Source organism: Pongo pygmaeus, chromosome X, assembly GCF_028885625.2.
Source record: "Pongo pygmaeus isolate AG05252 chromosome X, NHGRI_mPonPyg2-v2.0_pri, whole genome shotgun sequence".
Classification (NCBI taxonomy): domain Eukaryota; kingdom Metazoa; phylum Chordata; class Mammalia; order Primates; family Hominidae; genus Pongo; species Pongo pygmaeus.
This window is the reverse complement of record NC_072396.2, coordinates 138,594,516-138,607,204: the sequence shown is the minus strand read 5'-3', so window position 1 is coordinate 138,607,204 and position 12,689 is coordinate 138,594,516. Positions and strand designations below refer to the sequence as shown.

General features: G+C 43.8%; 1 protein-coding gene across 1 annotated transcript; it reads right to left on the bottom strand.

Annotated features, from left to right (window-relative positions):
- Window positions 1-8,055: 8,055 nt before the first annotated feature.
- On the bottom strand, window positions 8,056-8,415 carry LOC129024385 (mitochondrial import inner membrane translocase subunit Tim8 B-like). Its single transcript, XM_054471391.2, has one exon. The coding sequence runs from the start codon at window positions 8,413-8,415 to the stop codon at window positions 8,164-8,166; it is 252 nt and encodes an 83-aa protein (XP_054327366.1). The 3' UTR covers window positions 8,056-8,163.
- Window positions 8,416-12,689: the final 4,274 nt, after the last annotated feature.

The following is a 12,689-nucleotide window of genomic DNA, read 5'->3' as shown; positions in this document are numbered from 1 at the left end:
AGCCCGGTGGGAGCCTGGAGCCTTAAGCCCTGGGCTGTGGTCTGGGGGAGGGGACGGGGTTGCGGGGTCACAAGCTCTTTGCTTTTAGCCTCAGCATGACCACAAGTTTTAAAGCATGAAGGGATCACGTGCTTTTCTTTGAGCTGTTAGTTATTCTGACTTTTTGGGGGGGAGTGTGTGTGAAATGCTTTGTTCTTTAGATTTTTTTGATTCTCTAGGTATTTTGGCTGATGATTAAATTTTTTTTCCAAAAGAAAGAGACAAAAATAAATCATTTGGTGTATCAAAATGTCCTAGTTTCTCATAACCTATATCTTGTACTTAGTTTTACCTTGCGCTAGACAGGTACTGAGATGGAATAAATTATTTTCACCAGTTGGGAACTTGATCCAGACATTCTATATGTTGCAAACCCTTAAAAAAATTAAGAACAAGAAAATATCCTGGTAAAGCAATCTCAAAATACCTTATTCCGGGTATTGTTCTAGCTTTAAAGGGAAGGAGGACTGGGAGGAGGGGTGGGAGATGGGGGGTGGCGAATAGGAAGACTGGGAGGATGTCTTGTTTAATGAACTGCTAAAACTTTTGGAAAATTTTAAGCTAGTGAAGTCCCTCAACACGGTATTTCCATTTGAAAACCTTTACTTAAATATGTCACTCTTGGGGAGTTACTTCTACTTGTTCCCTTTAATAGGATGATTTCATCTTTTCCAACCTTCTTCTGTCTCTCCAACCAAGACACATCGACTCCGAATGCCAAATAAAGACTTTTGAAGATAATGAGATTTATTTGGGAACATTTTCCAAAATCAGGGTAATGGGTTTTTTTGTTCTGATGTTGAAGAGGATGAGGATATGTTTACTCATTGACCCGGGAGCTCTGGCTGCAGCTGTAGGACACAATTAATTATGCTAATAGTTTGTGAGGAGCGGATGTAGCTCCCCCAACCCCCCTTTTTTCGAGGGGAGGGGAGTTTGGCAAAAGGGGAAGGAGACGCCCTGGGGTCGGATCACATGATATTATCTTCGCGCCACTTTCGCAAAAACCCTTTTTTTTACTCCAGGTTTTGCTCCAGCTCAAAGGTACTGTTCTTATCTTGCTTTAATACAATGCTTCTTAAAGTCGGGTCTAAGTTGTCTTCCCTCCCCCTCCTCTTCTTTCCACTGCTAGTCGTTACCATTAAAGGTCGAAAGTTGCATTGCAGTCGGTGCAATCTCACAGGAGGGATCTGGTTGGGTAGTAAACTTCGGGCTGCGTAGTTTCCAGAAAGTATCACGCAGACGTGCCAGGGTAGGCTGCAAGGTCTGTTGCATGAAAAAGGGGAGGAAGCCCACCTGTGCGAGTGACTCGCGTTGGAGAAATGATTGTGGTTTTCGTTGCATCCACCGCTGACTCCTGAGGGGCGCTGGCAGTTCAGGTTGGACTCTTTCGCGGGCCAGGGGCGGGAGAGGCCAGTCTTTTGTAATGTTTGCCTGAGCTACTACTGTGCACCAGTGCACCAGGTTGAGAATCACATGGCGCCCTTGTCCTCTTCTGGGCTTTGGGCTGCCACAATCACCCTGGTAACAATGGTGGAAAGGGAGGGGTCCGGCTTCATTTTGCACCCCTTCCCTCCTTCCTTACCCCGGCTTGCCTTCCTGGGCTTTCCTTCTCCGACCCAGCGTGCTCACTGGTCTCTGATTTGTAACCTCGTACCCTGCACACCCCCGCCCACCCCCCGCCCCGCACGCTCCCCAAATCCCATCTTGCGCCTGTGTCCGCCAGGGACGCGGAGAAGGTATATAGCCCGGGTGTCTCTCATTTTGCCCGGTGTTCAAAGTCTGGTATACTTAATTCCATTTTGATTGTGCGTCTTAAACTAAGACATCATTTTATTCTACAGAGCGCTGTCGGGCTTTGGCCTTGAAGCAGCCCGCCCTCAATTGGTTCTCATTAGCGGTGGAATGAGAGGAGAAAGCAAGATAATTGCACCGTATCTTCCGCACATTTGCGCGTGTATTCGGTGGCTGCTACCGTTAACGATACCTGCCAAGAAACCCTGATTTAGTGGGTGAGGAGGGCGCCTGGCAAGGGCGAAAGCCTCCCAACAGTAGCACAAGGTGCTAGGGGTTAAAACTTTCACATGTGCATAGAGTAAGTCGTGTTTGTATTTCTTTCCTCCTCGGGCCTTAGGAACACTTTCAATCTAGCGGCGAGGTGGCGCGCATGCGCGCGCCGGGTGGGGGACACCCCTGTCCCACGGCTCCGTGGGCCTCATCGTCTGTCTCCGGTGGGGGGCTGAGGCGAGCGCCGCGGGAGCGAGATGGGACAAGGTGGTAGTGAGTGCGCCATCCTGGCCCGGATGCCGGTGGCACCCACACCGGCTCCGGCCACGGCCTCTGCCTGGGCCGCTGTCCCAGGCGCGCCTTTAATTAAGGACTCCAGCTTGGGGGAAGAGAGAAGAGAAAATGCCGACTGCGCTCCGCCGGTGGGTAACTGGGGCTCGGTGGGGTTTTCGCTTTGGCGGGGTGGGGGTTCCGTTTCCTAATTCCTGTGCGGGCCGGGTGGGCGGGGGCGGGCTTTTTTCCCTGGGCTATTAAAGGCAGAGGGGCGGGCTTTTCCCAGGGATATAGCTACGGACAGAGGGCCAAGGGGACGGAGCGCTCCTCAAGTGGTGGCAGGGAGGCTCGTGGCCCCGCGTCGCCCTGGACAGGGGCGCTTTGGGGTGAGATGTGCGCTCGCGGCCCTGATCCATTTAGTGCATGCTTTTTCTCACTTCTCTTCCCCCTCTGGCTCCGCGGGAGACTGCGCTCGCACCCGGCCCCGGAGCGCTCGAGCTGCGCGCTGGGACACCGGGTGTACGTGTGGAGGGGACACCCAGAGAGGGCGGCCCGTGCGGGATCCCCGCGCTCTCCACCTGCGAGGGGCGGGCCGGAGCCGGGTCCCGCGCGCGGTTGCCCGAGCGGGTGGCTGGGCAAGAAGGGAGCCCTTCGTTGGGGCAGCTGTGATCCGGTAGAGTTGACTGGTTGGGTGGGAGGGGACGGAGCGGGCGGGACTTGAGAAAAGCAAAGTACCAGAGTGCAGTTGAGAGGTAGCGGGCAGCGCGCGGGAAACGACTCCCGTTTTCTTCTCCACCGTTGACCTTTAGGTTCCTGGAAAACTTTGGTGGTGAGGGTGTGAAATGAGGGGGTGCACGTGGAGGGAAAAAAGGGACTCCCCTCCCTCTTGGCTTCTATCCCACCAACCCGGGAATGGAGGGGGAGGGAGGCGTGGGATTGGCGCGTTTTTGGTGCTTTGAATGGAGAACTCCGTTTCCCATGATGCTTTGTTTCTTTCTCTTTAATTTCGGCGGCGGCTGAGGCTGCACGAGGACTGGAGCGCGTGGTGTGAGCAGCTGGAGCACACCCTGGACGCGCGGGCTGCTCGCGGACTTCAACGGGAGCATTAGGTAAGGGTGTGAGAGACGCGGGAAGAGGCAAAAGGGAGCCACAAAGGCGTACAGGGAAGGACTTCTTTCTTTCTTTTCCTTATTATTATTATTATTTGCAATGTAAGGGGTTTGGAGAGTGACTGTCCAGCGTGCGCGAGGGATGCCAGATGAACCGCTAATTAGCAAAAGGTAGTAACCAGAAGGGCGCCCTGTCTGATGGCTGTGGGGCTCAGTTTGGCCAGGTTGGGCTGGCAATACTATGCATTTGGAGTCAAGTTTGGAGTATTTTTTTTTAATGGAAAAGAAATCTTTACAGGTGTAGAAACCCAATTTAAGGGGAAAAATGTTATTTTTCTCATTTCTATACTAAATCCATTCTTCCCTAATAGAAAATTGATTCCAGATTGATGTATAAGTTTTATAAATCAGGTTAGTTTGTAAAGACTTTTAAAGACTCATTTAGTGGCATAAGGTATCGTGACGAAAGTTCAACATTTAAAATTCCCTCACTCGTTTAACGTATTACAGATTCTGTCCCAAACGTTTTTGTTTTTCTTTTAAACAAAAGTTACCCCATCATGGAAGAGATAGGAGACCCTGTGAGCCTTTTTCACATAGAGGCTCACTTCCTTGCTGTATGTCCTTAGGTAAAATAAGCACTTGGAAATGGGACAAGGTTTTCTTATGGAAGATAATGACATGAAGGGAAGAAGAGCTAATCTGCCTACTTTGGTTTAATGGAGAAAATGGGTCCATAAATGTTTAAACAGAAGTAGAGCCCTTTGAAATAGATCAAAATGTGACATCTCTCAGCCATCTGTGCATTATGTGAAGACTGTAAGGCTGTGTTTCTTAAACCAGCTCTAAAATTTCTCTCATTTTCTATTAATGGGGTGGGGGCTGGGAATATTCATTTAATCTAACAGTCACTTTCCGTATGGAGCCCAAAAGCTCTAAATGATCTGAAGACTCGAATACTCATCCTGGGTTTTACATGCTCCTTTCTCTAGGTCCTCCTCTTATAAAATCAGGGTGGATAGAATGTGCCTACAAATTACTGAGATGCAGATATCAAATTTTCTTAGATGGAGAGGGGGAGTCCAAAATCCGCTTATACGTAAGAATTGGACTTTTTGCAGTTGCCAGTGTTATTCGTGTTCAATTCTGTGTAAATAATTGAGATTATTAATATTTCTCAGGATTTGGCTGAAACCACAAAACCTAGCTTAGACTCTGTAAGCCAAAGGAAAGCCTGTTTCAGGAATATTAACTAGTAGTTTACTTGTTTAGTTTCTAATATGTGTGTGTGTGTTTTGTTGTTTTAACCAGGTGAGTCTGCATGGATCTGTGAGGACGGAAAAGAAGAGCTCCTGGAAGACTTAAAATTTTGCTACAGGAATAGGCCTTGGCCATGTAAAAGTGCTTACAGTGCAGGTAGCTTTTTGAGATCTACTGCAATGCAAGCACTTCTTACATTACCATGGTGATTTAGTCAATGGCTACTGAGAACTGTAGTTTGTGCATAATTAAGTAGTTGATGCTTTTGAGCTGCTTCTTATAATGTGTCTCTTGTGTTAAGGTGCATCTAGTGCAGTTAGTGAAGCAGCTTAGAATCTACTGCCCTAAATGCCCCTTCTGGCACAGGCTGCCTAATATACAGCATTTTAAAAGTATGCCTTGAGTAGTAATTTGAATATGACACATTTCAATGGTTTGTTTTTTGCCTTTTTGTTGTTTGTTGGGAAAAGATGGTGGGGACTGTGCAGTGTACAGTTGTGTACAGAGGATAAGATTGGGTCCTAGTAGTACCAAAGTGCTCATAGTGCAGGTAGTTTTGGCATGACTCTACTGTAGTATGGGCACTTCCAGTACTCTTGGATAACAAATCTCTTGTTGATGGAGAGAATATTCAAAGACATTGCTACTTACAATTAGTTTTGCAGGTTTGCATTTCAGCGTATATATGTATATGTGGCTGTGCAAATCCATGCAAAACTGATTGTGATAATGTGTGCTTCCTACATCTGTGTGAACACACCTCCATGCGTATCTCCAGCACTCATGCCCATTCATCCCTGGGTGGGGATTTGTTGCATTACTTGTGTTCTATATAAAGTATTGCACTTGTCCCGGCCTGTGGAAGAAAGGAGGATTTTTATCGTCTTCTTATTTTAACTTTTAAAAGCTGTAAGTTCTGATATTTAGTCATTGTAAAATGATCTGTTTTGCTGTTGTCGGGTGGATCACGATGCAATTTTGATTAGTATCATAGGAGAAAAATTGCACGGTATCCATCTGTAAACCGCAGGACCTTTGTTGGCGGCATTCCTGATCAGCGCTACAGTAAGATAGATGGTAAAAAATCCTTTCTCTAGTTGCTGCTATTAAAAAATAATTTGAAATATATTTGGATTTCTAAAAACTATGATAGCTAATTTATAAAGTATGTGTTTTGGAACTTTGGTGAATGATCAGATTGTTACTGAATGTGAATGAACCTCAAAATAAATGAAATTTATAGATCTGAAAAAATGACTCTTTTTTAAAAAAAATTAATTAGCAATGCTAGAGGAGTTTGTAAAATATCTCTTGGGAGGATCCTAAAGGAAAACTTGGACATAGCTGGTTTTCAAGTTTGCATTTACATAAAGCACCAAGATGCCTAATTTTAGGAATTTTATTACCCTGACAATATTTGGGTGACATGTACTAATTTTGTTTTAGTACACGTGCTCATTCTTAGGAAGGGAATGAAGAGTTGTAAACCAATGGGACACATACCTTTAAGGAACTGGGCACATTTTGAGGTCTGACAGGAGAGAAGAATGAACATGTCAATCAAACTCTGTTTTGGGGTTCTTGGAGAAGAGGATTTGGTGGCAGGGCTACTGAGAGGGATGGCTGCTGCCTTGCTTTGGAGTCTAGCAGATGGAAACCTGGATGTGGGCCTACTGTTAATATTTAGGGTTCAGGGGGCTCCATAAGGTGACTAACCTAAAGCAGAAATTTCTCATGCCCAGCTAATTAGTGGTTTGAGACTGAACACCTAAAAAAGGTTATTTGGATCCTCTAGTGGTTCTTAAAACTTTAGCACTTACTAAGACACAGCCAGGCAACCCCATCTCCAGAGATGCATTCAATAGGTCTGGATGGGGCCTAAGGAATTGCATTTCTTTATTTTTTTCTTTTTGAGATGGAGTTTCACTCTTGTTGCCCGGGTTGGAGTGCAATGGCCCAATCTCTCATTCACCACAACCTCCACCTCCCGGGTTCAAGTGATTCTCCTGCCTCAGCCTCCTAAGTAGCTGGGATTACAGGGGTGCGCCACCACGCTTGGCTAATTCTGTACTTTTAGTAGAGATGGGGTTTCACCATGTTGGTCAGGCTGGTCTCGAACTCCTGACCTCAAGAGATCCACCCACCTTGGCCTCCCAAAGTGCTGGGATTACAGGTAAGGAATTGCATTTCTAACCTTTCCCTAGGAGCTGATGCTGCTGGTCAAGACACCATACTTGCAGAACCACTGCTTGAAAACAGCTAACGACCTCAGCTTCTAGGACAAAGTTAACAAAGAAAGTTGTTTATTTTAAACTTCATAAAATTAAAAGAACTCGAAGCAGGGACTGGCTTGCTTTCCAGTTCTATGTTTCATATTTTAATGTTAATCTTTAACATCATGTATTTGGCAAATGAAGAAACGAGGCTTGTGGTAGTTTTACTGTCTGCCAACATGAACATTTAGTTCTCATCAAAAAGGTGCTGCCAAACTAAAAGATGGTATCAGTATGTGTCATTCTTACTTCCTGGTGCCATGGAATTTTCTAATTTTGAAACCCTTTTGATTTTTCCTCATAACATCAGTCCATTTTAATCAGTAAGAGGAACTCTCTCTGAATTGCATTTTAGTCTTGAGCTAGTTGCCTAAGGCTTCAATTTCCTCATTAGGGGAAATACAGTGATAACATTGGTCTACCTCAAGGATATGTGGGTTAAGTAAGTTCTCTTTCGTGGTGGCGGCTGGGGGGATGGATTTTAATTGTTAGTGATGAAGTGAAATCTTAATGAAAAGAGACTTAGGGTAGTAAATTCTGTCGTCCAGTATTAAGTATGTGTGTGTAATTTTTTAAAAGTGACTAATGCTTGAGGCAATTATACAAACATAAATAACTACAGGTATTTCCTGTGCTGTCTAATGCTGACTACGTTGTTGGTGCCTAATCATAGTTAAGTTTGATGTGGCAGCAAAGAAAAGGGTCTCCCGCCCTTTAATAAAGTAGCTCAGTAAAAGAGGGGATTAAAGCTTATTTGTTGTAATTCTTAACACCACCAAACCTCCACTTTAATAGTACAAGTTTATTGTCCTAGTGGTTCACTGGTGCTTTACCTAACGTGGCTAATATGCAGACAGTTATTGCAGTTTCCACTTTTAATAGGCATGTGTGGAAGGGCTGTGTTCCTTAGGGTAGGCCACTCTGCCCGCTAGAGTCAATTCCTTCATCTAAAGTTAGGGCCGACCTTGATGATCCGAGGACCCTTTCTAGCTTCAAAAATTCTGATTCTATATTTGCTCAAGTTAGACTAATCCAATAATTCTTTTTTTTTTTTTGAACATTTCATCTTTTACCTTTTAGCACCAACAGACTTGATAACAGCCTGATGCTGATCTGACAATGGGTTGACAGCCTTCCCCCACTGGCCCTTAAGTCTGCTTAATAATAAGTCCTTTGCTTCTGTCATTCTCCTGGGGGATGGCCTACTGCCCTCCTTTCTGTACAATCTGGGCAAACCGACTGGTGATGGCAAGAGTGGTGTCAATGAAGTGGTCTACACAGCTGGAGAGACAATTTTCAGTGCGAGAGTCTAGGCGATTCCCTGGCTTCTCCACACATTTATCCCAACATAACTCCATGAAGTGATGCACCTGTGCAGTAAACTGCGCCTTCTGCTGTTCGGCAGCCACCAGGCGCTGCAACTCCACTTCATCGGCTTCACCCAGCTCCGCCATTGTTCACCACAGACTTATCCAATAATTCTTCAAGTGTTTTGCATTGAAGTCATTTGTCTAGAATACTTGGGAATGGGTTAATTTAAGTCATTAATCATGGGCAAAATTAGTAATATCTACATACGACATATATAGCTTACTCATTTTTAAATAATTACAGTAAGTTCAGTAGAAGCACTGCCGGGTATAATTTCTATCTTTGGTTCAGACGGTAGTTTAATATCCCATGGCTTTCCAAGGTCATCAGTATGGGCATTCATTCCCCTAGACAGAAGAGTCAATGTGGCACAGGTATGAATGAGCTTAAACATATGTCAACTTGGAAGTTGCTTTTTTGGCAATTGTCAGTCATATTAGTTTTGAAACAAGGGACATATAGCAAAAAGGAGGGGAAGTTATGGTATAAAATTGTAGCTGAAAGAATCCCTACTTACAGATCAGAGTCCAGCTTTATTCTTTATTAGGTGAGGAAACTGAGACCCAGGAAGAAATGACTTGCTCAAGGTTTGAGTAAATAAACAAATTAGGGACCAATATAATCAATGCCTGCTAGAAGTTTGGAGGCCTGGAGGAAGGCAAGTAACCCAGGCCAGGGATGGAGCGTGGCTGGGTAGGGAAGTACTTCCCAGAAGCAGTGTCAGGGGGCGGTTCCTGAGGGGCATTAAGGCAGGCAAAGAAGGCCAACGAGGGGTTTTTTAGGCAGAGTTGTTTTGCAAAAAGCAAGGGAAGGAAGACATCAGATGGGAGCTCTTCCAAAGAACAGCGTTTAGTTCAGAATGTCTGGTGTGTGTGAGAGGACAGGTGGCCCAGGGCCAGATCACAGAACCTTGTCCCAAATGGAAAGGGTAGTCACAACAATTTCAAGCAGTGAACCCCAAATTTACCATTTTAATAAGATCTCTCTGACGACAATGTAGAGTCTGGCTGGGAGAGCACTGTGCTGGAAGCCAGTTAGGAGGCTATTTTACAGATGGGAGATGAGGATTTGCGTCAGGACAGAGGCAGAGGGAGAAAGACAGGAGACAGATTTCTCCTACAAATACATGGGCACATTTAACACAATTCCAATCAACATCTCAATGGGATCCTACAAGTACATGGGTACATTTAATACAATTCCAATCAACATCTCAAAGGGATGGTTTCCAAACCACCGTAATTCTAAAGTTCGTATGTAAGAATAAACAGGGAAGAATAGTCAAGAAAATACTGGGAGGCAGAGCACGGCTGCTCACGCCTGTAATCCTAGTCCTTTGGGAGGCCAAGGCGGGAGGATTGTTTGAGCTCAGAAGACCAGACTGGGCAACCATAGTAAGATGCTGCCTCTAAAAAAAATGTTTTTTAATGAAAAAGAAAATACAGAGAAAAAAATCACAAAGAGGAACTTGTATTAACATATATTAAAACTTATTATAAAGCAGCATTTAAAAAGTGATGCTAATGCAAAAATAGATGTCTGTTGTTGAGATTCCTGTTTTGATTGAAGTATATGTAAGTATTTAGATTATCATTAAGGAGCTATTCAAAATTGGTAAAGAAAAGATGGATTAGTCGATAAAAGTTGCTGGAATATTTGGTTAGCTATCTTTGAAAACAAACAAAACAAACAGCTAGAGCTCTCCCACATCCCACATATCAAAATAATTCCAGATGGATAGAGGGTTGAATATAAACAATGAAACTGCACACTGCACATTACATTATTCTCTCTACTTTTATTTACAATTTTTATAACATTTTAAAAAAGGATTAGACTATGAAAGATTAAGAAGAAAATAAGGTGAATATATGACCATGAGACTGGGAAAAGTGGTTTCAAACATAACATAGGTGACAGAAACCACTGACAAAAATATCAATTTGAACAATAAAACCACATCAAAAACTATCTTAAAATTAAAAAGCAAAAGACAAACTAAAAAATCATGGTGTTTAATGTAGGACACAGAACGGTAAATATCCTTTATTCATTCATCCATTCGGGAGATGTTTATTGAGCATCTGTTATGTACCAGGCACCCTCTTTTTTTTGTTTTCATTTGAGTCTCACTCTGTCACCTAGGCTGGAGTGTAGTGGTGCGATCTCGGCTCCTTGCAACCTCTGCCTCCAGGGTGTTCAAGTGATTTTCTTGCCTCAGTTTCCCGAGTAGCTGGGACTACAGGTGCGTGCCACCACATCCAGCTAATTTTTGTGTTTTTGGTAGAGATGGGCTTCGTCGTGTTGGCCAGGCTGGTCTCGAACTTCTGACCTCAGGTGATCCGTCCATCTTGGCCTCCTAAAGTGCTGGGATTACAGGCGTCAGCCACTGCACCCGGCCTCAGGCACCCTCTTAATGCTAGAGAATCAGTATGAACAAAGTCCCTGCTCTCGCAGATCTTATATTCTAATGAGAGAAAACAGATAATAAACAAAATGAATATTTAGCATGTCAGATGATAAGTGCTATGCAGAAAAATTAGGCAAGTGTAGTTGTTTTCTAGGACTGCCATAACAAAGTACCAGAAACTGGGTGCCTTAGAACAACAGAAATGTATTCTCTCACAGTTCTGGAGATGAGAAGTCTGAAATCAAGGTATCAGTAGGGCCATGTTCCCTCTGAAAGCTCTAGAGAATGATCCTTCCTTGCCTCTTACCCCTTCTGGTGGTTACTGGCAATCATTGGCATTCTCTGGCTTGTAGACCCATCACTCCAGTCTCTGCCTCTATTGTCACATAGCAGTCTCCCTGGTGTCTGTATGTGTCATTGGATTCAGGGCCTACCCTTACTCAGTGTGACCCCATCTTAACTGGAACCCATCTGCAAAGATCCTATTTCCAAATAAGTTCACATTTACGATTACTGGGGGTTAAGATTTGGACATATCTTTTGAAAGGCCGCAACTCAACCCAGTTTCGCAAGGTAGGGAAATACTGCTGGGGTTGGTTGCTGTGTGAAAGTTTGATGATCAGGGAAGTTCTCGCTGATGAGGTGACATTTGAGTAGATGGGAGAAATTAATGAAGAAATGAGATTTGTGAATATCGAACAGTAATTCTTCTTAATCTATAAAGAGCCAAATAATAATAACAGCTAACGTTCACTGAGCACTTTCTATGTTTCAGACACTATAATAATAAATGCTTTACAAATATTGTCTCATTATTTTCACAATCCAAAAAGATAGTACTATTCTGTAAGATTAATCTATTATTACTTCCACTTCAAAGATGAATAAACTGAAGCTCAGAAAGGCTAAGTAATTTGTCCAACTTCCCGTGTCTAGCGAGCCAAAAACCAAGTCCATATCCTTCTGTCTCCAGAGCCTAGGCCAATAGAAAAATGGAGATAAAAGAAAAAATTTTGTAGGGATACAGTTTTAAAAGTTCATGCTCAGTAATTATCAACTCAAATTAAAACAACGGTGAGTTATTTTTCATTTATCAACTTTACCATGGTTAAAATGATTGAGGTCTCATGCTTGTAATCCCAGCAAATTGGGAGGCTGAGGTGGGAGGATCACTTGAAACTAGGAGTTCAATACCAGCCTGGGCAAAATGGTGAGACCCCCATCTCTACAAAAAATACAAGAATTAGCCAGGCATAGTTGTGCGCACCTGTAGTCCCTCCCATCTACTCAGGAGGCTGAAGGGGGAGGCTCACTTGAGCCCAGGAGTTTGAGGTTACAGTGAGCTGTGATCACGCCACTGCACTCCAGCCTGGGTGACAGAGAGATACCTTGTCTCGATATAATCTTGCTGATAGTTCCTTTAATTAGAATGTGGTAGCATCTGGAGTAACTTAACCCTCAAAGCCCACACAATTTATCCTTACTCCTTTCTAGAATGAATCCCAAATTTCTGGCAAGCACAGATGAAATAATGCAGGAGAAACAGCAGGTGGTGGTGATAGGTAGAGAGGGTTGTGGGAAGTGATGTGGGATAGTGGAGGTGATGGAGAGAGATGATAGATTCACATTGTACATGCAGGTCAAGAGGTCTTGGCCTTTGAGGCTTTGGCAGTGAGAACAGCAGAGAGTGCACAGGACAGAACTTCATTTAAAGAGCTGACAAATAAAGAGTTATTCAGCCAAGCTGAGGGTAGAAGAAAAAGCAGAAGAGAGAGGTGTCATAGGGCTCAATATTTGTTGAGTATCCCAATTTCATGTCATTTTCACTTAGGAATATTTTTTCTTGCAATGGAGGATACTTAGATATTTCTATACCTAAGCAGTTTTATATCACTTATCTTCTATAGGACAATATAAGAAAATCTCTCCATGAGTTATAGTCACCAT

Bases quoted from the DNA above. Each gene is read 5' to 3' on its own strand.
- LOC129024385 (XM_054471391.2), bottom strand. From the start codon at position 8,415: ATGGCGGAGCTGGGTGAAGCCGATGAAGTGGAGTTGCAGCGCCTGGTG.